This window comes from Phalangium opilio, unplaced genomic scaffold, assembly GCF_054372755.1.
Source record: "Phalangium opilio isolate 3A_F unplaced genomic scaffold, DU_Popi_V2 ptg000009l_1, whole genome shotgun sequence".
Classification (NCBI taxonomy): domain Eukaryota; kingdom Metazoa; phylum Arthropoda; class Arachnida; order Opiliones; family Phalangiidae; genus Phalangium; species Phalangium opilio.
In genome coordinates this window covers 5,014,318-5,040,277 of record NW_028324146.1, presented here as the reverse complement: position 1 = coordinate 5,040,277, position 25,960 = coordinate 5,014,318, and the positions used below count along the sequence as shown (strand labels likewise).

Genomic DNA, 25,960 nt, shown 5'->3' with positions numbered 1-25,960 from the left:
AAAAATATATTTTAGAAACTGTTATCCGTTCGGTGAAACTGTAAAATTTTATTCAAAAATGAATGAAGAGCGGTTAATTTGGAAACTCTCTTCAAAAATGAGTTATCATACACTGTTAAAAAAAAAGGTATTTTGAAGGTACTAGAAAATACCCCCGGGACCTTTTTAGTACCCATGAACGTATTTTATTAGTTGTCTCACAGTGCGGGTATTAAATGATTTCGAAAAAGGTATTTCGGGAAAATAAGGTATGTAATGAAACCTTTTAGAGTTTCAGCGCTTCTGGCGGTATTTTATCGTACCCTGGATGTAGAAAAGGACTTAACAGATCCCTTTAGAGGGATTTTTTAGCTCCGGTCTGCTGATTATTTCTAACACTACTAGAGTAAAGTATAATACATGATATAATACTTCTAGTCCAAATTCTCTAACACTGCTCACTTCACCATTAGCACTAGTAATGACAGCGCAGAAGGAATCGCTGTTGGAATATTATATATAAGCATAAAGAAAAGTTTCGGTTAGGTTTAGTTTTAGGTCTTCCACCTAATAGGGTAGTGGTTTTCTACCCGAGATTTAAATTTCAATCGCAAGCATCCTTGCTAGTGGTTTTTCTTAAATATTTAAATAGATATAATTAATACTAATTATTTTCTTCTACAGTTATGTACATTAGCATACGTTACATCATTTAAATTTCGTACAATTATAATATAAGGTATACATAATTAATATAAAGGTTTGAATCCGAGCGTACGTCTTCAGTCGCCATTCAGAAAATATCCATGTATATGTGACCCTCAATTACTATTTTGATGTAACAGTGCCACACCTTCCTTAACAAGGGGTAAGCAAAACTTGGGCAAATCTATAGCGGTTGATCCCTTGCTTACTTTCATGATCCTGTAAGCCTACAGCACAGACACTAAAAGGCGAGATGGATGACAAAAATTTACACTCGTGCTGCGAGCCTACAGACACTAAAAGGCGAGAAGGAAGGGAAAATTTAACCCTCGCGTCTTTCCGTCTCAGTAACATAGAAGTGGTCTATTGCTTACCTTGTCTAAGAATGATTCAAGCCCGTGGTAATTAAGGAAAAGCTTACCAGTTTCAAATGTGCCGCCTATATTTCTGATGGCGCGAAAATATAATTTAGTTCTGTTTGTGGGTTTTATTTGACACCTAATTCGGTATCTCAAAATACCTTTAAAAGTATATTTTCGAACCTTTCTGAGTATTAACAGGTACCCCTTTCGGTAATAAGGAGTACCTTTCAAAATTTTAAAGTATTATTCTGACCTTTGTTGCCTTGTTCGGGTTTAAATGATACCTATTTCGGTATCACAAAATACCTTGATAAAGAGGTATTTTAGAGTACCTTTACACAACGGTATTTTGTAGTACCTTTATAGGTACGTCTGGGGATGCATCGAAAAATTCCTTTAAAGGTTCTAGACAGTACGGTTATTTTTTACAGTGTATAAAATTACCCGTTTTACTCATTCTAATAAGAAGCTTATAGAACTTAATTAAAGTTTAAGCATTTGGAAAAGAAATAAAGAAGATTTCCTTTGTTTTGGTAGCCCCGCAATCTTGTACGCGACCTTGTATCAAGGAAACAAACGATGCAAACAAATATATTCGTTAATTTATATTCATATTCAAACCAAATTTCTCCAAAATCACTGTGAGATGCAGCATTATGACGTGCTATTTTTTAGAGTTACGCAAAACACGTTAATCATTGAAGAGAAAGAGGCGATGCTGCACTCTTTTAACAAAGCATTGTTTATGTGCAACAAAAACTTCGAGTCGTCAAATTGCCACACTTAATTGCCTTGTCACAGAGATAATGAGGATATCCTCTTTTAATAATGCCATACTTAAAAATTAATCGGGTGCTAATTACTTATTTAAAATTAATCTGGAAGGTCCTATACCGGTCATCGTGTTATTTCTTACTTTCTAGAAAAATTCGAATACGTTTAAATAGTTTACGTTTGTTTAATAAGATTATTGAGAATAATAAATTTTTGGTTTTCCAATGACAGATTCAAAATAAATGTTCTTTCAAATGAGCCAAAAGTTTCTAATTTCGGGTGAACGTTATCCAATGGGACCTCAGTGTAAAATTACAGTTAACCGATCCGAGCACTTGCTTTTTCTTCGCATCTACGCCAGATGTCGGTTCAAAAATCTGATAAAAATTTGACGTCAAAAATGTGGTTCTGGCAAAAGATAATTGGAGATGATTAGGGGGTAACATAGTAACTATTAATGCAATCCCAGGGTTTTTTCCTTAACGTCATAGTCACGTAATAGGCACCAGTTACCAAATGATAGATGGGCGTCCTTTTTGAAAAAAAAAAATGCAGAATCATTTTCTGATGTTAAATTAAACTGGTAAATTTGATTTAAGAGAAACGTTCAAATTAAAGGATATTATATTAACAGGGATAGATTTAATTTTAGAAGTAGGAATGGAGAACGGTTAGTATTTACTTCAGTCCGAGTCATAGCGCCCAGTATAGAGCCCCTCCCTCCAACACGTAACGAAAAGTTTAAATTATCTTACTGGCTCACTTAAACTACGTCTTGATTATGTTGCGTAATTCCATAAGTTTATAATATATGGAACATATATTATAAACTTATGGTAATTCATTTTGCCTCTTCTTTCATACCTCTCGGTCCCGTGGAAGGGGCCCAGTCGGCATGTCTGTTTGTAACGCCTTTATTGTGTTTTGCTTGCAAAACATGAGAAGTGTTTGTTACTTTAGTAATAGTAACTTAGTTACAACTGCCATCATAAAATTGAAAAGAAAAGATAGTTAGGAATATTGTTGTGATTATGATTCTGAGAACCAAAGTTAAAAATATGCTTGTATAAAACCAAATATCCGTTCTATGACGATATAATTTGATTATCAGTGATTTAATAAAGGGTTGCCAAGTGAACATGATAGTTAGTCTTTGCTTAAACGCTTGTTTTTGCCTAGACATTCCAAAATAACTCAGCTGATGGTTAAATTATTTTACTTTTCCACCTATTTGTATATTTTAAAACCATTATTTAAAACTATAAAAACAAACACAACCTTTTATAACATTCCCTAAAAGAGTTATTCTTGAACAAGCTGTTTTCGGAGTTCCTGAGAGGCTGTATATATGTTCTTCTGCCAAAAGTATAGTAAACAAAAATTCTAAAGATATCTCAATGTCATTCACGTATCATTCCATACTGTTTCCGTTGTAACATAAGTTTATAAGATATGTTCCATAAGTATGACAATACGTATACATCGTAATGCAAGAGACTTACTGAGAGCTAGTTCGAGAACGACAAGCGAGAATTGAAGTACTACACTTGGTTTTAGCAGTCTATCTTCGTATTTAGTCTGCACTAAGCCTTTTGCAGTGCCTCACCAGGCGTAGCTTTACGAGAATATATGACGTGTCACCTACGTCACTTCATGACAAGCTCTAAGGAATTACTGAAAAATTTATGGAAGATATCTTATGAACTTATGGTTGTAATTACTGCAAGAAAACTTTAAGTTAATTCACATCTGCGTTTCAAACAAGAAAAAAAAAACGTTCAATGGCACTTTTTGGAACCCGCCCTCCAGGTTTGGCAAACGTTAGCTATAGAAATATTTCAGGGGCATTTTTTTTCTCACATTTTTATAGTTTTTACCTCTATATAACTGAAATTTCGCTTCAAATTTTCATTTCAATGATGAGTGTGGGCCAAATCACAGCCCCGTTCATTACGTAGGCGTAGACTAAAGCATGCACGATCACCACGACAACCACTGCAATAACCAATAGTCTCGGTTGCTAGGGGCAACATCTTAATGTGTTATCATTTATGCTACCCCTAAAACAAGGACGCTTTCAAAGTAGTTTTCGAGGATTCCTTGTTTTCAACTCAATAATTAGGGGCTTTGACATTCCATTCATATTACAAAGATTAACAACCTAATCGACAACCGTGTGCGCACTTCAATTTAGTTGAGTGTAAATTTCACTTGAATTTGTAGGCGTTAAACATAATTTGAAAACGAAAACTGAAAAGCCCTTGAGAGTGATATAATATGCGAAACTATTTGACCAAGATTAAAATCAATTTAAACTCAAAGTTCATATGACATTTTTGCCATCTTTCTTAACTTCAGGATCTTATAATACATGATAAAGTTTCCTTTCACACTTAATCATATTGAAATTAAATTTAGTTGGATCAAATGATGTTTTATCCAATTGATATTATGTTTCGTTTAATTTACTAAAACTTTACCAGGTTTAATCAAATCTCGCTGGAACAAGTAATATAATTCTATATTTGATTAATTAAATATTAGATTTAGCTTGATCAATGTTGCATCATATTTGGTATTGCGAATTAGATCAAGTCAATCTTCTAAAAGATGAAACGACCGGTTTCAATCCTTTACTCCATCTACTACCGTTTAATCTTGGGACAGAATGATGAACTGATTTTCATGGTAGAACAGGACCTCTAACAAAAACTGATAAAACCATGAATATTATTTTTGACGAAATATAAAAATAAATTATATTAAAATTAACTTTTACTTATTATCATTCCTAACAATTTTTGACCTTGACTACAAATAACTCAATTTGACACAAACAGTTTTCCTCATTGCGCAATCGTTTAAAAAAAATCCCCAAAATGTTATGTTTATCGCTGAGTTCAGTCTGCAGTTTACCGGATTGATTGGAAACAGAATTTAAGTGATTCACTTTGCCAAGAAATCAGGTTTTCCCCCTTAGATTAAATCCTGGATGATTTTTGCGAAACGCGGAAGGTGATCTTTTGAGTTACGCAACGCAACGAGCTTCGTTTTCCCTGGCCAAAAGGAGGTATACATTTTGAAAGTGAAAATTGTTTACATAATATCATTTGACCTTCGTTGAATTTCCCTGTTATCTTTATTGGCCATCACTGCCAACTATTTTGTATGCAAATTAGCATAAGCTTATAAGATATGTTTCATAAGTATGACTCTACCTATATTTCGAAATGCTAGAAACTTACTGAGAGCTAGTTCGAGAACTACAAGCAAGAATTGACAACACTCGGTTTTGCAGTCCATCTTCCAAGCCTTTGAGTGTGCCTCACTAGGCGTCGATTTACGAGAATCTTTGACGTTTCACCTACGTCACTTCATGACAAGCTCTCAGTAACCAGTGACCAATATATCTTATAAACTTGTGATACTATTAATGGCTTTTGAATGCCTCCATCTTTTATAAGTTCAACCAGAAAAGTACCCAAAACAACTTGATAGAATTTCGTTTGCACAATTTAACCACTTTGACCTATGTTCTGATTTGACTGATATTTAATGTTAGATTGACGGTTTGAATAAGCGGCCATATTAGCTACGAAGAGACCTTATGAGATATTACATTTTATGGTAACACCATTGGAAATCATCCGAAAAGCAGTATTTAAGTTGTTTAGATACGCGGTCATTTTGTGACGTCCGCGTATAATATAATCTTCATAATTTAAAATGAACGCCACGTCAAATAATGACGGGGGAAAATACCATACTTGCCATTTTGACGTATTTTCTTATTTCCATTAGGGTCGAGCTTTGTCTTTTTAACAATAAAAGAAAGCGGTTCCACTCAATGGATTTAAAATTAATCTCTCGTGTAACTGAGAATTTCCATTAAAAAACTATCTCCTTAACGATTTCCTTGTGTCTTGGTGTCTACTTGGTGTGAAACTTATTTCTTAAGTTTATTTTTATTATAGGAGGGTCTATATTGTTGATATCAATCCATTTCCTCCTTTTTTTCCGTAGTCCGGCTTTGCAGTTCTAAAGAAAGTGTCTATTGTATTGTTAAAGGAAAATTCAGGCCACGAAAGGAGTTTATATTAATACCCCTATGGTCGACAAGAATTTGTATTAGGGTAATACGTGAATAAACGTTCGACTAAATTACAAAATTTTGTGAATTTACCACCGAACTTGTTCAGTCTAAACCACTTTTGTATCAATTTTGATTTCAAATTTTTTCAAGAAATAATAACCATGAACCAAAACCATAATAATGCAAGGAATTAAGCTATATTTTCTATGAAAATTATTATCAAATAATATTATTGTGAAACAGTAGAAGGGAAAGGTTCCTGATTGGCTAAGTGAGGGTCTGACGTTTAGTACGGGACATTATCAACCATTTTGCATACTCCATAGCTTATCAACTCCCTTAAGCAACACTGCATGACACCGAGGTAACGCGGTGTAACACAGAAGCTAGTTGTAGGCGAACAGCCAGCAACAAGTGTAATACTTGTTTCCAAACAGTCAAAACTGGTCCACGGGCAAAATGTACAACTTTGACTGTGCAGTGATGAAGTCATATTTAATAATTGCACCTTCTGTAAAGATATCTTGATAATTTAATCTAACAGCTGACAAAAATAAGGCGTACTATTTACTTCCTTGAAACCAAAAACAACATAATGTTTATCAACATTAGTTCTACATTACTTCAAATCAGATTCTGAACCTCTACATCAACACGTGCCTAATGTTCTATTGATAAACAAATAGATTAGGTGTATTTACAAAACACACAGAAAGGTTAACCATTAAAAAAAAACGAAACACTCACGTAATTATATCAATTACCTTCCACTTTTCTTAACAACTCGAACAAGACTGAATATTATTATCTGAAATCGGTTTCAACGGTACAAGAGTAGTACAAGAGATACGTGAATAAAAGCCAAAAAAACAAGATGGCCCAAGGGCTGGGCCTTAATAGTAATTTTACACGGCTCACGTGACCCCCCGTATAGTTGACAACTAAAAACATTTCTGAAACACAATCGTGTATCCCTTTAATTTCTAATAACGTCACATTTCAAATAATATTAATGAAACTAAATTGTGCACCCCACTAAAGTATAATTTTTAAAAACCATACGAATCAAATAATGTATTTAAACAAAATCCTGGATCCCCTAAACCAGAAATCACTATGACCGTAAAGCGTCCCCTCTATTTTACGAAACCTAACCTAACCATCCAGCATAATCTCTGATGTATCACGCGCACAAAGTGCAGTAGTGCACGAAAATTATCACCTTGTTTCCCTTCACTCAAAAAAGCCCGCGAGATTTAAACTACCTTTCTTTCCTCTCTCTCCGAGCGGGATGCCCCCTCTCCCTCTTCCCCCTCTCACTAATACAAACACAATCGTGTATCCCTTTAATTTCTAATAACGTCACATTTCAAATAATATTAATGAAACTAAATTGTGCACCCCACTAAAGTATAATTTTTAAAAACCATACGAATCAAATAATGTATTTAAACAAAATCCTGGATCCCCTAAACCAGGAATCACTATGACCGTAAAGCGTCCCCTCTATTTTACGAAACCTAACCTAACCATCCAGCATAATCTCTGATGTATCACGCGCACAAAGTGCAGTAGTGCACGAAAATTATCATCTTGTTTCCCTTCACTCAAAAAAGCCCGCGAGATTTAAACTACCTTTCTTTCCTCTCTCTCCGAGCGGGATGCCCCCTCTCCCTCTTCCCCCTCTCACTAATATACCAGGCAGGCAGTTCTCTCTCTACGCGGAGCTTCGTATCGCCACCGCGTAAAGCGTCCCCTCTATTTTACGAAACCTAACCTAACCATCCAGCATAATCTCTGATGTATCATGCGCACAAAGTGCAGTAGTGCACGAAAATTATCATCTTGTTTCCCTTCACTCAAAAAAGCCCGCGAGATTTAAACTACCTTTCTTTCCTCTCTCTCCGAGCGGGATGCCCCCTCTCCCTCTTCCCCCTCTCACTAATATACCAGGCAGGCAGTTCTCTCTCTACGCGGAGCTTCGTATCGCCACCGCGTACGCTAGCGATCTCTCTCTCTCATCGTAAGCGTACGTTTCGCGGACGCGACCGGTTTCCCTCTCTTATCGTAAGCGTTCGTTTCGCGGACGCGTCCGGGACAGGGACAGGGACAGGGGTTTTGGTGCCGTTTCTTAAATTTTACCGTAATTAAAATTACGTGTAAAATTAAAAAACAAGTTTCCCTTAACACTCCATTAACGAACATAAACCACTCCACCACCAAACTAGTATAGTGAGATTAAAAAAATTAAAGCGGACCCAACCAAATCCTTTAAACTACACGAAGTATATCAACCAACCCTTTATCAACCCTTTTTCAAGGAGTAAAAGATTGGAGTTTTTTCTGGGAGAAATGATTTTGGATATATAAAAGTGTTTCGTGCAACAAATTTCAGTTCTGAAGCGGTAAAATTAAAACCACTCTATTTAAATCTCGCACCAGTGTCTGTGTGCCAAAATTGTTAAAGGAGCATAGTTGAGCTTCATTTAAAAAGTTTGTATGCATTTTAAAAACTTGAAAGATTTGAGAATTTGGTCTAATAGGCTAGTTTTCAAATTTGAAAAATCTAAATGTTTCAAAACTGTAAAATTAAATAGGCTCACAACAAGCCACTTGACTGGGTGATGACGTCATAACTGTGTAGCTTTCAGAGCACAGGGACTAAATTTATCGTCAAATAAAATTTTAAAATTGTCGTACGTTTATCGAATTTTTAAAATTTTGATTATTTTCGAAAGATAATGTTCCAGACTATGAGGTAATTCACTTGACATATGTTCCCTAATGTATTTGCATATTTTCTGTCTCCTATTTACTATACAGGGTGTTTCTGATAAGTCTGCCATAAATTAAGGTGGATGTTCTTTTTTACGATTTTGAGTCGAAAATGTTCTATGACATTTTTCCGTCCGGAGCACTGTTTTCGAGTTACGATTTGAGTGTTTTAGTGATTACCCCTTAAATTTAACTTACAAACTGAAAGACAATGATTTATAATTTAATTAAGGTGTCATCCCTAAAACACTCAAATCATAACTCGAAAAAAGTGACTTGGACGGCAAAATTTCATAGAACATTTTCGACTCAAAATCGCCCAAAGAACATCCCCTTAATTTATGCCAACTTATCGGAAACACCCTGTATAACAACATGTAACTAAAGGTTATTAAACCGCAATATTTCCAAATATATGTATATTTCTCAGAACATACGAAATATGCAAATAAAATATTTCATATTTAAATTTATTTCGATACCAAACTTATTGATTTATTTATACACTAGTATCTCTTTTATCATAGCGAATAAAGCCAATTAGAGATGGCATTTTTATCTTTACCAACATTTCACAATGAATTTTACTCTTTGGGAAAGGGGGGTGAATATCTTCGTCATTGTAATACTTGGCAAAACCAAACCAACTAAACAGACTTGCCAAATGAAAAAAAGGCTTCAAGCAGCAGTCGAGCGATATACCTTGACCCAGAAACGACAATTAAGAAAATATTCAAACAAAGACAATACCAGTTCCGAAGAAGTTAATAACGCTACAGTTCGAAAGATACTACTTCCCGGGTTTAAGACGCGATATATCATCCTGATTCTCTTACAGCTGTTTTTGGAACGAGACACGTAACAACTGTTTGTATAAAGTATGTTGTGTACAGTGTGCGGTATCATCATGTAACGTGGTATTGCTCGATTGTCGCTTTAAAAAGGTATTTCCAAAATATGCTCATTGAAGTAAACCTTTTGCGTATTCTATAATTATTGAACTAAATGGATTAAATCCTTATTAAAAGATTAAATGAGTTAATGTTTTGTGGGATATCTTTAGAATGGTATCAAAAGCAGTATATTTAAAAAAATATATTGGATGTTACAAGTATATCTTTATGAACGAGTCATATTTTCTGTTTGCTGGTTTTGATAGCAAGAAAAAGGAACGAGTCATATTTTCTGTTTGCTAGTTTTGATAGCAAGAAAAAGGAATTATACAGCATTTCGTGGTGCGTCAGTTAAAGAAACTTTGTGATAGTCAACAAGTTAAAACTCAAATCGCCTTCATCAAGATGAAAGTTTAAAAGCATAAGATGGAAAAATTAGAAATGAGATGAAATTTTTAGATCTGATTTGATACTTTCTATCAATATTAAGCTAATAGTAAAGAATTATGCAGCGATTTAGAATCCCTTCAAATTGTTTTCTGTTGCAAGTTCATGCAAGTTTCACGCGATTTAGACATAAATTTCACGCGTTTTAGATATAAATTTCACGCGTTTTAGACATAAATTTCACGCGATTTAGACATAAATTTCACGCGATTTAGACATAAATTTCACGCGTTTTAGATATAAATTTCACGCGTTTTGTTGAATATAAATTAACAGATCGTTGCAAAAAATTACAAGGTTCGCTCTTGGCACACTATACTGAACATTTTCATTAACAACCATTTCTTCTAATAATTCATAGAATTAGCCATTAATTTTTCGAGGAAATAATCAACGTTAAATCACGCATCCATAATATGATAATAAGGAAAATTAAGTATTCAAACTAAGTAGTCTCTGTTATTTCAACGCGATTTAACGTAAAGATTTGTCCCTGAAACTATAATTTAAATTGAATGTCGAATTTTATTTTACTTTTTCAGTAATCTGTGATATTGAAAGATCTCCGAGTCTTCCCAATTGCGTCAACAATTGCGTTTCTATTTGAAATAATCCTTCCAGAGTCTGGTAAACAATTGAGGAAAAGATTAAAGCAGCATTTCTCAGGCCTTGGCCATGTTTGGCCTCATTCCCGAATGGAGATGGGCAGCTCTCGTGGCCGTCATCGCTTTGGTTAGCCCAACCTCGGGTAAGTCCATTTAAGGGGTTAAAATTGGTACTTATTCGAAAAAAATTCGGTCTGCCTAAAAAAAGGGGTAATGGGTTATTTGTCTTTCGCAAGGCGTTGAGAGATACTTGAAGATTATTTTAATACTTTATGCAAGACCGAAACTGCCTTTGTTCGTGAAAATATTCCACTGAAATTTGACCTTTCTCATATGGAAAAGTAGTTTTACCTGTTTCTAGACTTTTATACGCCTGGTACGTTAGATGACAAGAGTAGTTCAATTTATATATTTTATTTTGCGATAGAAAATTAGTGAGTTAATGTAGATGTAAAGTTCGAAACGGTTTTAATTTTATTGCGAAGAAAGTATAAAAAGTTGGATGTTTATAATCTTTATATTCTAAATACTTGAATCGTGCCTCGATTTTCAATAAGATTGAAACGTAAATAATTCGCTTTATTTTATGGCATTTCCAACATTTTATATTACGATTTCTATGTAAAAATTGTAGTGATACGAGATACGATTTTCGAGGGCGTCTTGTTTATTAAAAAATATTGTGAAATTAAATATTCCTAATAACAACACGGATGAAATAATTCTTAAAATCGAAAATTAAAAATAAAAATAAAACTGAAAATTGTAATATCTGTTACTTCAGACAATGAATTTTGACAACTCGTCTTCTAAGGCATTTTATATTAGTAAATAATCTCTTATTCTTGACTCCTAAAAAAAGATCCCTCTTCGTTAGTTAACTATCAAACTTTCGGTTTCGAACGATCTCAGTTAATAGACTTCGGTCTCATATCGGACCGTACTGCAGATGTAACTGAAAAACTCTGGTTTGACTCGCGATCGTGACCATGAAATTGGTTCTCGAGAGCCCTTAGAGCGTTCTAGGGCAGTTTATGGCAAACACTAGATTTGGAAAAATAGCCCAATGCTGACAATGTTTACTCCATGGCAATTTGGGAACGATAAAAAACAAAAGACTATAATAATTTAACGTTATCAAAGTCATTGCTCAAGTTATTCGCAAGCAAACAGTGCCGTGATGAATAATTTCTTAGCAAAAACTAGTCAATACTACAAACAGTGTGGAAAATATCAGAGTTGTCCAAGAATTCTTCCAACTTTTGTCGATAAAAGCTTGAAAACAATGTCGAAATAAATCTTAGTCCATTTTTCCAATTGTTGCTTGAATGTTCAAGGGTCTTGAAAAATTACTACGATTAACTTCAACATTGTTTTCACGTTTTCATTCGAAAAATTCCGACGAAATCTGGGCACTCTGATCTTTCCTACACTGTCAAAGTATCACTTGCTAATAAATTTAAAATGCAATACGATCGTAATTACAGTTTTAAATTACAACGCGGTGTAATTCACCTATTACTCTTATATTTGTTTGAAAAAATAAATAATTATATTAAAGGTTTGCCATCACTACACGGAACACCGGCGGATCCGGTCTCAGCCAAAGCGGGGGAGGAGGCTATTATAATCTGCGAAGCTAAAAATACTGAAAACTATACAGTGAGTTATCATATCATTAAACTTTAATTGGTTAACACCTTGAAAAGAGTATTGCTCTCAAACGAAACATACTATACAGTGTGTTTCTGATAAGTATGGCATAAATTAAATGGGATGACCTTTTAGGTCATTTTGAGTCGAAATGTTCGATGACATTTTGCCGTCCGGTCCTCAGTTTTCGAGTAATGATTGGAGTGTTTTAGGGGCGAACCCTTAAATTTATTTAAGAAACTGAAAGACAATGATTTCTAATTAAAAAAGGGGTCATCCCTAAAGGCTAAAACACTCAAATCATAACTCAAAAATAATGGCCCGTACTGCAAAATGTCATAAAACATTTCCGACTCAAAATCATTCAAAGAACATCCCCTTAATTTATGGCACACATATCAGAAACACCTTGTGTATCGCCGAAGAGCATTTCAGTTACAACGAACTCCCAAGTATCCATTTACACAGTCCGCAGAAACTTACAAATTACAATTATTTTTTTAAAGGTTATATGGCAGAGGTTAACGACTAGCGTTTTAACCTCGGAGATTCTGACAGCTGGAACTGTTCGAATCACGAGTGATCGCCGCTTCTCTGTGATACACGAAAAAGGTAATTAGTCCTAAAAAGTAACGCACTTATCGAGGTGTGATGTGGTTACGACTCATTAACTTTTTCGTAGATAGCGACATATGGGCGTTGAGAATATACCCAGTAAACGAGCTGGACGGTGGCCGTTACATATGCGAAGTTAATAGTATACCGAGGTTACATGTTGTACGAGTCTTAGCAGGTTAGATCTAATTTTGAAAATAAATCTATAGGGAACGAATAAATTTTGAAAAAGACAGATTCGTCTTAACCTTTGGGCTGAATGGGCACTTGTTCGGGGGCCATACAAACAAAGGGGCTCCATGCTTTAAATATTAGCTTGAATACACATGGTCTAGTATGCCAGGGGCCTGTAATGTTGTTAAGACGGCCTTGTATACGAACTAAATACCCGAAATTTCCCTTCTCAAAGTCGCTGTACAGGACATTTTTCAAAATGAATTCGTCACCTTTTCTCGCTTTCATTTAACTAAGTATTCTAAACTAAGAATACTTTAAATTATATTTTTTTGGCATCTGACAGTTCAAGCCAATAACGAATCTAGTCAATATTATTCGTCCAAAACTGACAACACTGGTAAGTAACAGATCTATTCTAATTAATTTTTCATTAGGAATCAAAATAACATAAATAAATAGCATATATTAAGATGCCAGTCTAGTTTTAGAAAAATCAACTACACCGAACTATCATTACACGAATATAACGTGTAAATAGCAAGATGCTCTAATTGTAATATATCTATAAACATACGGTGTTCTTTCGCTCCGATAAATGTTAAGCCCCTATTAAAACATTATCTTGAAATATGACACACTTATCGTGAGAATAATTAACTTCAAACGCAAATCCTATTTTGCGTATTTCGAAGTATCAGTTTTCAGTTTATAACAACGAAACCAACTACTATAATTATCTTTCTAAGTGTTTTTTCCAATTTAATATTTAGGGTGTTGTATGCAAGCCAACGTTCCGGTCGATTGCTTACAGTTCTGTAGCTTGAACACGGTTTTATCGCGATCCCACCCTAACCCTTGGCACTGTATGGAACATTTACCCACCATTACGAGATGCCTGACTGGTAAGATCATTAAGTATAAATATCTCCAATAAGAAATTTCATTAAACGCTATGTCATTTAATTAGACGGTAGAAATCACCTGCCTTGCTGCGAAAGACAAAACATTCCGGAAGTGTGTCGATCCGTTTGCGTCGGGGACTATGACCTATCAACGGTGATACAACATTATTCGTGCATGAACTACACCATCCCGACTCTAGCATGCATAGCCGAGGGTGTCGGTAAGTTATTTTAGTTTTAAAGAACAAATGAGGTAAAGCTGAAGTTGTCAAAAAAAAAAAAACTCCGCTTTCGTATTCAATCTGAGTATCATCTTTCTTCATTTGAGACTTCCAAGGAATATATTTTTAACTTATCTTTCTTGATAAATGAAGCTCAAGTGGGTTGTATCAAAGTACAACGGACTTTGGGGAAAATTATGTATTTTTCATACATTTAACTGGATTGAATACTAAATCGTACTGCTTTGAGACAATACTAAAGAAGCTACAATAACTTCTTGGTTTTTTACTTCTGAAGAATTACCACAATAAGCCGAGTTGAGGAGTTTCAATTCTCCTTGAAGTCTAATTAGTGTAACAATCGGTTCGTTTATTATCTTTGCGGTAGAAATCCTTCCGGGTCCGCCTCAAGAATTGGTTGTTCAGCCAATTTCGTCTAACGAGCTTGAAGTTTCATGGTCTCCCCCTTCCCAATCTGTTCCAGTCTCAAATTATGTAATCAATGTCACCAGAATACATTCTTTAAGCCCCGGAGCGCAATTTGAGGTAAGAATTATTAAATATTTTAAAGATTACGCGATGTCACATGTTTTTCGTTGACACTGACTTATTTCCGTGTATTGTAAATGTTCAGAATGACAAATTTAAAACAGATACAGGGTGTTTTTAAAAGTCTGCAAGATTACAGAGCGTGTTCCTTCCTAGGGTCATAGAACATGCATTGGTTTACAACAATTTTTTAAGGAGATAAGGACTCCCAAACAAGGAAACATTCACACATTTTATCATAGTACGCACACTTCAATCCATTTAATAGTACACTTTCTAAGATAAGGGTCAAAAACGCCAATGTTTGTGAACCCATATCTGCCTAATTAAACCGTGTAGACCAACATATTCTTTGAAAACACTTTCCACACGGTTTGACGCGAAGAACACGCCCGCCCTTTCATTTATGGCAGACTTACCAGAAACATCCAATATAAATTTACCAGAAACATCCAATATAAATTTACCAGAAACATCCAATATAAATTTACCAGAAACATCCAATATAAATTTACCAGAAACATCCAATATAAATTTACCAGAAACATCCAATATAAATTTACATTGTGAACCTTCAGAGAATGCTTCTGAACTAGTGTATGTAGAATCTTTAGGAAATATAACTATAAGCGGATATCGTTGCAATAACATCTTGATGGAGATAATTTTATAGTTATTAACTTTTATGAAAACAAAACACGGAAAATTTTCCAAAAATCTTATAAGTTTACGTATAATCAACTGCCTCATAATGAATCATTTTAACTATGTTATAACATTGTGCCCAGTAACGTCTAAAATTCGCAGACAACAATGATTTATATTTTTCTTTGTTTGCTTTGATATGAAAATTATAACATGAAAGGTCTTTGCTTCTCATACCAATCAAGAAGATTAGGTTGCATTCTAGAAGGTTACTTCCTTATTCTTATATTCAAGAGCACTTGATGAAGCAACGGAAATTAAGACGAATTAGTATTTAAGTTAAACCTCGTATGAAAGAATTAAGTAGCGTTTGTGAACGACGCTTCAATATATAAATTCGATTGACTTAAAAGTTGAAAAACTGGTGGAATCTGGAAATATATGTTTAGCCTACCAAGATATCATCTTAGTTTAAAGAAACACCACACACAAAATCTTTTCGATCAAGAAGGGATATCTAGTTTACTAGGGAGAAGGTGTAAGATGCATAAGTATTCGTGCGCCATAGTCCCAATCCACCTTTCAAAACACAAAGGGGGACTAAAATGAGGCCGGGCTATTTCGCCTCTCCTCAGTCGCAAAATACGTAATTTCCGTCATTCGCGTCGCGCTGACGTGAGTTTTCAAGAACTAATGAGATGCTGGTTCTAAACTTGTAATTTAGAGGCGGGGATTAACTACGACCTAAGTTTGGACTGGAGATAAAGCTGGAAATGTGTCGAATTATACATTCTCCCTAGTAAACTAGATATCACTTCTTGCTTCGATCTTAGTTGGTTTCAACGAAATTGATATCGACTTACAATCCTTACTGATGAAAATGTCCTTCCATGTAACAAAAACGAGTCATCATCCCTGAGACTAAATTCAAACAGTAATATTGGTTTTCATTATTCTGAAACTCATTGTCACATATATATATTTTTCGCATAGGTGGTCGACAACCGACGGGGCAAAGAACTAAGTCACCAGCAAAAGAATTTAAGTGTTGTCGAAACGGTAAGGATGCAAATTAAGAGAGTTTCTATCAATTATTAACGTACAGCATCAATGACGCAATTTATACCATCTTCATACCAGGTTTCTAGTAATCAAACTAGACACGTACTTAGAAACTTGGACCCAGAAACGGTATACGAGATCCACTTAACATCAAAGAACGATCAAGGGCACAGTCTACCAACCTATGCCGTTCGAACGATGACATTGCCTAAGAACTTTTCTAACGTTACTCCAGACCCCGATGCGGTTATTGCGAATTTGACCGTTCCCGATATCAAGAAGTGTTGCGAGGATAAAGGAGTCAAAATGGGTCGTTGTTTGGACAATATGTGCGATTTGACCAAAGCTGATCATATCAGGTAATAACATTGACTCTTACAATGCACTTAAAAATCAGAACGCGAATAAATAGCTGTAGCGAATAGCCCATTATTATTATTACTGAAACTCAGCAGGACATATCCTCTCAAACGCTTTATAAAGAGCATTAGTTTGTAGTTAACGTCTAGTCATGAGTTTCTGCGGATTGAAAACAAAATTTCTCATAGACTCAGAAGCAGTACGTTTTTTCTTAACTATCAGATGCTAATTTATAGTATTTGGTCACTGTGCATTTTATCATTGATCTAGACTACACCTTAAACAGTAATTGAATATATATCAGGCGGACTTCATTAAATTACACCTAAGTCAGAGAAGTGGGCATTGTATTGGTGAGACCAAAAGTAATATAAGAAACCTCCCTTCGGAGGTTTCTTATATTACTTCTGGTGAGACGTATTAGAGAAATTAGGGCGAATTCCATCTGAATCTAAGCCGTTTCGTATTGCGTTTCATATTGTGCAAGAACACCACTTAAACAGTATACTTTCTATCTTATGAAAAATAGCGTTGCTCATTCGTACAATTCTTCCTTCGCTTTTATACAATTTAATATGCTTGCATAGTACTATAAATCCCGGTCGCGACCAAAATACACTCTTACAATTAAAGGGCTTTAAGTCGCTGTTCAAAGAAAGAAAATTTACATCTTACCGTTTTTCAAAGATTAACCGATGTAATGATATGTGCACCTTGGGCTAACGTGACCTTCGAATGCATGTCTGGCGACGTCGACCACACTCCTTGTTGCAAAACGAGAGACGTCCCCGAAGTGTGCCTGGATTTCTGCCGCGGGAAAGTCACGAGAGTTGATTACCGTCATTTTGTCTGTTTGGATCATATGGAGTCATACGGAAATTGTCTCTTGGAGCACTATGGTGTTCTACCCAGCGAACCGCAGGACTACACAGTCAGACTTATTCACTCAGAATGGGCGTTGTTGCACTGGAAAGAACCAGCGTAAGTTTTGAAGTCCTTTTGGACGACTCCAAAGAAACATTTGGTTACACTGTATATTGTAGTACACTGGGGGAAACCGTTTTGAATTACAACATACACTGGAGAGAAATTGAAGATCAAGATGGTGAATATCACGCTGTGTTTGGTGTCAAGTCACCGTATCTACTGGATGGTCTGATTCCGGGTGTACAGTAAGTCGTCCATAATGTTCAGTGAAAATGTTCGAAGTCTTAAGTCTCTTATGTATCTTATAGGTACGAGAGCTACGTTGTGGCCACAAACAAATACGGAACTAGTAAACACTCAACGCAAGTCGTCTTCACAACATCGACGATAGCTAAAGCATCCGATAACGACAGACAAAATCGTTGGTACAATGAGACAGCCTGTTGCGTGTCCGCTGGCCTTCAAGAAGATTGTCTACCATTATGTTCATACGATGTAGGTAGTCTGTCGTTAAAGTGTCATTCCATTCCTAAAAATAAAATAATTTCTAGGTTAAATTAACGGATATGTACAGTCTGGGCCCAAGATGCGTTCATCAGCTAGACATCCTAATCAGATGCGCGGCCGCCGGCCGGGACCACACCCCTTGCTGCAAAAGAAGAAGCGTCAATTGGGATTGCATGCCTATGTGTGCGGGCTCCTTATCAACGAACCAGTTTAACTTAGCGCAAACTTGTAGCTTAGACGTGGGGAATATTTTACAGGTATGTGACGCTTGGTCGAGCGTATCTCGCAATTTATAAAAGTGAAACGCCCAATAAGCTTTTCATATATTTTTAAAATAGTGTATGATGGAAGGGGTGGATCTATTACCCGGTATACCTCAAGACTTTCATTCAACATCTCTGGGTAAAAACTACGTTAAATTATCTTGGAATCCCGCATCAGACGGAGCGGACGCCGAAAATTACCAGGTTCGGTATAGTCAAGTACAACACGGAATACCGGCCCACCCTCTAGTCTACCAACAGGTATTTTAGCGTCAAAAAACTCTCTAAATATTTTCTATGTTATCAAGAATTTTGATCAATAGCTCAAGGACAAATTTGAAGTCGAAGAGAATTAATAGTTTCATATGGAACTCTAGATATTTCGATAACGTCATAAATTCATAAATGGGAGTAAATCTGATATAACCTTTTAATCCCGAAGCGTAACCTGTTGTTTGGGTTCTCCAATGTTAATTGCGCCATAGATCAAAATTCGATTGACAAATAGCAATCTATGTAACTTTCGAATTGTTAAATGTAATATAATATTCCACAGAGCATAAACTGCAGTACAAACACGTCAGTAGTAGTTAAGGATCTACAAACAGGATCGCCGTATAGTTTCTACGTGGTGGCCGGAAACGAGCACGGATACTCTCAACCATCTCTAGTACTTATTCTTATACCAGCTGATTCCGAAACAAACGAAACTGAAATAAACAGCGCCCTCGGCCCGCCACACTCCTTGGAAGTCATCGACGAAACGGCCCAAACGATAGCAATTAGATGGCTTCCTCCAAACCACCTACCTCCGGAAGCGACAGTGATGTACACAGTCTACTTCCTACCAGTGTCTCAAAGCGGAACTTTACTAGACGCGGGTATGACGCAGGACACCATGTTCACCAGCGCTGAGATTGTAAACCTGACGGCTAGTACGCAATATGCCATCGCTGTTAGGGCGCAAAATGCTCAAGGGTAAGTTATTAATTGAACCTAGATCTGAATATCCGAAAACTATAGTTTTCTTAGAGCTGTTATCGCCGAAGTCTTTTTTAGTATTATCTCTTCCTAAGGAACAATATTAAGACTAATTATATAATTTCCATTTAATAGGCACAGTCACAGCGTTTTATCTGAAATCCTATTGGCTTGGACGGAGGCACCCACTCCGGCTTTCGTTAACCCACCTTTACTTATCCCTGCCGGACCCATTGTTGAAGGTCGAAACATAACAATTATGTGCATAGCGTTGGGTACACCTGCCCCCACTGTTTCACTTTATATAAATGGAGAAGTTGTAGTTGAAAAGATTCAGCATCACGTGGCTCATACAATTACCAATATACATCATAATGTCACGAACACAGCCTGCTTTGCCGATAACGGGCATGGACAAGGTGCATACAGCGCCTTAGAAATTCACGTTAGCTGTAAGTATCCTCCTCTATACATGTAATCGTTTCAATTCAATGCTAATTATTCTAACGATACATTAAAAAAATCTGAAAATAACTACAAATTTACCCAAACATAGATTAACTACTATTACTTAGTGCCTTGTTTGTCCCAAATTTCTACTGGAACAGCGAAATTTTGGGAAAACCAAAGAGACGCAGGCATATAACATTTAGCTTAATTTGTGAAACAGTACTAATACCTGGTGTGATAGTTGTATATTTCATAGGCCTAAACCTTTTTGTCTCGCTTTAGTTCCAGCTACTGCGGAAGCTGTTATTCCGGACATAAAGATAACAAAAGGCAGAAGTTTGAGATTGCAGTGTCAAATTCAGGGTTTCCCAGAACCGAGGGTTTTATGGTATCAGGGTTCCAACAAAGAGAGATTGATACAAAGATCACCCAAGACGCAAATGGAGAATACAGTCAACCCGAAATTAAAAGCCAGTTATATTGCAACCCTAAATATAATGGATATCAAAGAGGATGATACGGGCGATTATCTATGCGTAGCTGAGAACCAATTGGGAAGATCTGTCAGTAGCGCTAAAGTTAGAGTGGCATCTAACTCTAGTCGAAATACTTCTCGTAAGTTGATCGTGTATTTTAGAGACAAACATGTTTAGTTGTAAAATCATCACTGTTTTGTGTAGTTTGCTGCGAAGAGCAGAAGGTCAGTAGCGGTTGCATGGACGCTTGTGCATTCGATATCGACATTCAACGAGCGTTGGACAAACCCGAATGCGTGCAGGATTTAAATAAACTTATGTTCTGCGCGGCTGATGGCAGAGATCACAGGCAATGTTGCCGAGACAAATCGGTACCTCGTAAATGCAGAAGATGGTGCATGGGAAATCCAGTTCCTAATGCCCCATTGTGCGCTCTAGTCGCTGCCAGAGAAATTATTATGTGCTTTGAAGAAGGCAAAGGTGAGGCTTAGTGATTCAACGCGTTGAAATTGTTGAATGTGGACATAGAACTTTGTATTTATTTAATTAATTACTTAAAATAGCTATCCTTCCTGGACCTCCATTAAACGTCCAAGTAAAACAAATGAAGACTAACATGCTCGAGGTTCATTGGGAACCACCAGAAAAGAACCCAGATTCTGTTCAGTGGTACAGAGTGTTTTGGCGACCAGTTGGATCAAGGTCTCTATTTAAAGTAAGCATTATACAACACAAGTGTGATTCTGATTCTAAGTGAAGAACAATAACATTATCCTTTATGTCATAACATTCACAGAATGAAACCAATAAAGCTTTTATGACCTTGGAAAACTTAGAAGAAGGAAAAATGTACGAAGTCGCTATAAAATCGGGCAACCATTATGGTCTTAGCGTACACACTGATCCAGTTGTGGTTTCCATAAACGGTAAATTAACGAAAATCTAAAATCTTTTGCCAATAGTTGAAAATGGGAAATTGATATAGTCAGAGCTTAAATGGGCTAACCGGAGCTGTTGGGCACCGGGTGATGACGACCCTTAATTTCGGGGAAAACGAACCAGCTCTTTAGCCATAAGGAATGGTGCCACCGTCGCGGTGGGTGGGTAGCAATATGCTGACCAACAGTTTGACCCCCCAACAGCGCTTGTCAGTTCCTTTAATTAGAATGATCCGTTTTACGGCTCTGAGCAGAATTGATGCAACCTTGGTGACGAAAGCGTGAAAATACTGATATGGATTTTACAGCAATAGTCATTTAAATAAAATCCGTATGTTGCCCGGGGGGGTAAGCAGAGAGGAAGGGCTTCAACCCTCCCGCGAAATGAGTTAATAGATAGGCCTATTTCGCTGAAAGTGTATTTGGACTTATGCGCAGGCTTTGGCCTCAAACCGTCCGTAAAATCTTCTAACGTTAATTAATCAATTTTGAATTCACACATTACAGGTCCAGGTATAAGACCCAGAGCGCTAATAGGCGAAACCAGCGCGGCTGTAAAAGCGGTTATAGCCGTAGTTGTAATCATAATTTTAACGATGTTAGTCGTAATCTCAGTAATCCTGTACTTAAAACGCAAGAGGATACAAAAACAAGAATCTGGAGTATCTTTCGAAAATCCAGCTTACCTTAAGGAGGGTAACAACGCGAATCCAGTAAGTAGCCTTGCATTGTCGATACTTTAGGCAATTAAACGTAATTTCTTTTATACTTCTAGGCGTCACCAACAACCGTTACTGAAGATGGCAATTGTATACAGCTACCAACTACGACGCCGACGAAAAACGGAATGAACGGGCATGCGAACAATAAAACGGTTATCACGTGATGAAGTGCTTTTGCTAATTTTTTTTGTACATCATTTTATATTTTTATTGAAAAAAACAAACAAAAAACTAACGCGTTGACTTGAATCAAGTGGTCCGCGTAGGTCAAAAAATGTAATATAATGAAAAAAAAATGAACAAAAGAAAGCATGGTTCAATATTTTTATAAAATATTGATTGTAATACGAGTAGGAGTAGATAAGGGTTTTAATATTTTTTTATGGATTTTGTTTTGTCCTTTAAAATTTTTATGATCGAAAGGACAAATAGTTAATTTTAGTTAAATTAATATAGACTCTATTTCATACAAGAATGAAAGTGAGAGTGAGAAAGGACACAGCTAGTAACGGACATACATTTTTATATAAATATATACAAAAACATTGTCAACGCGCTTTTAAACAATTGTTTCATAAAATGTTGAATATTTTTAAAAGTGTTGTTTATTATTTACTTTATTCAAAGGGGGCCACTGTCTCGTGTGCTTTGGGTTAAAACGGAACATCCTGTATGTGGGTTCAAAGACTTTAGATAGGGCTTCAAGGTTACCAGTCCACCAAAATGGTTTTGTTCATAGCCATATCTAAAGTCTTTCTAGCCACATACCGAAAGTTTCGTATTAAGAAAACAAGTTGGAAATCACCAGACTATTTTACACTCGACATTTGAAATGAGTCTATTTTAAGCGCACTTGGTAAAATATGAAATTTAAGCCAATTTGAGATATAATATCAAGGAAATTTGTGCTTATCAATTAACTTATTTAGCTTCCATGTTAAAAAAAGTTTCAGATTGTTATTTTAGGGCGCCAATGTGAACATTTGTTCAGCGAGAAAAGCTCAATACTTGATAAGAGTGCATATTCTATGGTAAAATGAAAGCAAAATAACGTTATTTGTTAGCCTGTCAAAGAAATGATCTTTTTAGTATATATATATAAGTTTATAAAATATGTTCCATAAGTATGACACTTAATATACTTCGTAATGCTATAAAGACTTACTGAGAGCTAGTTCGAGAACGACAAGCGAGAATTGACTACACTCGGTTTTGCAGTCCATCTTCCTATTTAGTCTGTACTAAGCCTTTGACAGCGCCTCACCAGGCGTCGCTTTACGAGAATCTATGACTTCTCACAGTGACAAACTTATGGAACATATCTTATCAATTTATGGTATAGTCAGACGTTTATTAGATGAACTACTTACGATTGAATTATGTCTATAGTGGACTGCTCCTGCAGATAACAACCTGGTAATACACTACTGCCGTGAAATCCTTCCCTTTAGTATGAAACACGAGAACCAGACGAGAATTTCATTCTCTAATTTTCTCCCCCAAAATCGTTCATACAAGAGCGCGTTTCTCATTTGATGGTCCCAGGGATAGATTTAATTTTAGAAATTTACTTCAGTCCCACTCATAGCCCAGGATAGAGCTCCTCCCTCCAACACGTAACGAAAAGTTTAAATTATCTTACTGGCTGCTCACTTAAACTACGTTTTGATGACGTTGCTGTCGGGTACGGCGAAAAATACGTAACTCCTTCTTACCTCTGTCGCTATGACCCGCCTCTTCTTTCATACCCCTCCGTCTGGTGGAAGGGGGTCCGGGACTTAGACGCGCGCCCAGATTATTCTGTTCTCCATTCCTACTTCTAAGATTAAATGTATCGCTGATGGCCCTAGATACATGGCATGCTTTTACAATTACTATTAAAAACCTGTTCGTCCTTCGCCCTGTTTTTCTTTCGAAACGTAACAATATCATTCGCGTTTTAGAAGTGGAAAATTGACGCGTGATCTAGGTAAGTCGGAGATAACTGGATAACAAGAGGTTCCAAGGAAACCCTTACAATTTTGTCGCGCTTTCTAATGTATTTTAGCAATGTATAATGAACTCCATATTGATATAATAGCAAAGGATAATTATTACAAAAACTATATTTAGGCACTGTATAATTAATGCCTTACTTATATACAGTAACATTGCTAATTAATATTGAAATCGTATAAAGAATATCTCCTCAACAAAAGCCGAGATACAACAAACCCCAAAAAATCCTTATTTCTCAGCCTGTTACGGCTACAATGACAGGGAGCCAAACATAAAGAGGTCACACAAAAGACACGTGTCCTTGGAATGACCCATATTAGTTTAAAACACGTTTCCGCACAATTTAAATGAGATCATAGTGTTTAGCAGACGGCATAATGAATCTTAAACTTTTTAGGACGGTCTGAGACAAGGACTAGGCAATATCCCCGTCGGCGTTACAGCGTCACTTTCGGCGAAAATGAGCCAAATAACGATGAAACCGAATTAAAAAATTAAACACCGTTAGCGGAATGCAGTGAGCAACAAAAAATGTCGAGTCCGCACGTTTAATTACCGAAATTCAAAGAATAACAGCGAAAACATGAGAGTGGAGGTATTTTTAGTAAGGTCTCAAACACAGTTATAGAAAAGCCCCGTCATGGGTCCCGAGGAACAAACAATACGAGCTTTTCCAAGACCTATGGCACAACGCTGCCAGTAGGTAAAACCAAAAGACGGCGATAACACGAAAAATAGTTTAAATCACTGAAAATTAAGTTTGATTACCGTTAACGGAACGCTTTAGAAGTCGTTATGTGCAAAAATCAAACGAAGCCAACTCGATCACGCGCTCAGCAAAAAAAATCCTTATTTCTCAGCCTGTTACGGCTACAATGCGGCTCTGGAGCAATGAGATAGATCTCTATGAGATAGATAGAGTTACAATTCAAATACTCGCGTATGCGTATTTTATTTAACACGTTTAAAAACTATCTTGACAGCTTGTTACACAGATTATAGCAGCAGACGTTAATAAAAAAGTTCTTAGGGTGGCGCCACCCGTATTTGATAAAGATTCATGCTCGATAAAAGGTGTATTGCGAAACGTCGATCTCGAGATCTCACGTTGTGACTCTAGGTTTCATATATATATTCTATCTCATTGCTCTGGAGTAGTTTAAAGAGAGCGAAGGCGAGACGACGACGAAGGCGGAGCTAATCTGCCGTTTTATGTCTCCGTAATATTTTTTCTCCATCATAGATGGCGACAAAATAAAAAAGATGGCTCCAGCGAGCCAATATTAAAATTTTGCGCGGCAACACGGCTGGCAACTGTTTTTGCGGCGAACCTTGAACGTTAATTCTACATAGTCTAATAACTTTTTTTAATTTTCCATCAACTAGTTCAAAAAAGTTATATTTTCCTCAAGTAACATCAGTAAATACATAGTTTACAGGCGTAGATGATTCCTATCATTAACACCAGGCACGGAGCTTCTATTAATAGAAGCTCCGTGCACCAGGAGACCAAGCGACTTAGAGTGTAAAATCGTCTGCTATTTTACACTCTAAGTTGCCAGTCTCCTTGTGCAAATGGTATGAATCCTCCACGCCTGTAAACTATGTATAGCAACTAAACAAACCCATATTTCAATTCTTTACCGCAGTTTAACGAATAATTAAGGTTATAGTTACATAATTTTAAAGCGCGTTCCCTGATTCGCCAAGCAGAGTTGCGCAGCCGTCACACAAGCGAGATTAAGGAGAGAGATAAAATCCCGAAGCGAGCGCAAGCCCCCTTGCCTGTCTCGCTCCGCCGCACGCGTAAACACTAAACACGAAAGATCCCGTATAAATCTATAAATTTCGAGCGCCATCTATGATGGACGCGCAAAATTA

The 25,960-nt window shown here is 36.3% G+C and overlaps 1 protein-coding gene across 4 annotated transcripts in view; it reads left to right on the top strand.

Moving 5' to 3' along the window:
- The window catches only part of LOC149713504 (Ig-like and fibronectin type-III domain-containing protein 2), a 36,339-nt gene extending 13,647 nt beyond the window's left edge, over positions 1 to 22,692 (top strand). For 2 of the 4 annotated variants that reach the window (XM_089848649.1, XM_089848632.1), the window contains exons 2-24: positions 10,571 to 10,776; positions 12,195 to 12,295; positions 12,793 to 12,898; positions 12,969 to 13,079; positions 13,422 to 13,475; positions 13,849 to 13,980; positions 14,046 to 14,201; positions 14,590 to 14,747; positions 16,389 to 16,454; positions 16,536 to 16,816; positions 17,505 to 17,798; positions 17,861 to 17,989; positions 18,053 to 18,239; positions 18,296 to 18,508; positions 18,590 to 18,775; positions 19,071 to 19,492; positions 19,631 to 19,947; positions 20,228 to 20,560; positions 20,626 to 20,901; positions 20,985 to 21,136; positions 21,218 to 21,347; positions 21,867 to 22,072; positions 22,135 to 22,692. In XM_089848649.1, the coding sequence (XP_089704775.1) occupies positions 10,704 to 10,776; positions 12,195 to 12,295; positions 12,793 to 12,898; positions 12,969 to 13,079; positions 13,422 to 13,475; positions 13,849 to 13,980; positions 14,046 to 14,201; positions 14,590 to 14,747; positions 16,389 to 16,454; positions 16,536 to 16,816; positions 17,505 to 17,798; positions 17,861 to 17,989; positions 18,053 to 18,239; positions 18,296 to 18,508; positions 18,590 to 18,775; positions 19,071 to 19,492; positions 19,631 to 19,947; positions 20,228 to 20,560; positions 20,626 to 20,901; positions 20,985 to 21,136; positions 21,218 to 21,347; positions 21,867 to 22,072; positions 22,135 to 22,245 (4,194 nt within the window). In that variant the 5' untranslated portion in view covers positions 10,571 to 10,703 and the 3' untranslated portion in view covers positions 22,246 to 22,692. Of the gene's footprint in view, positions 1 to 9,320; positions 9,633 to 10,446; positions 10,465 to 10,570; positions 10,777 to 12,194; positions 12,296 to 12,792; positions 12,899 to 12,968; positions 13,080 to 13,421; positions 13,476 to 13,848; positions 13,981 to 14,045; positions 14,202 to 14,589; positions 14,748 to 16,388; positions 16,455 to 16,535; positions 16,817 to 17,504; positions 17,799 to 17,860; positions 17,990 to 18,052; positions 18,240 to 18,295; positions 18,509 to 18,589; positions 18,776 to 19,070; positions 19,493 to 19,630; positions 19,948 to 20,227; positions 20,561 to 20,625; positions 20,902 to 20,984; positions 21,137 to 21,217; positions 21,348 to 21,866; positions 22,073 to 22,134 lie in introns of those variants that run through there. The other 2 variants (XM_089848641.1, XM_089848657.1) reach the window with 2 other exon arrangements.
- Positions 22,693 to 25,960: the final 3,268 nt, after the last annotated feature.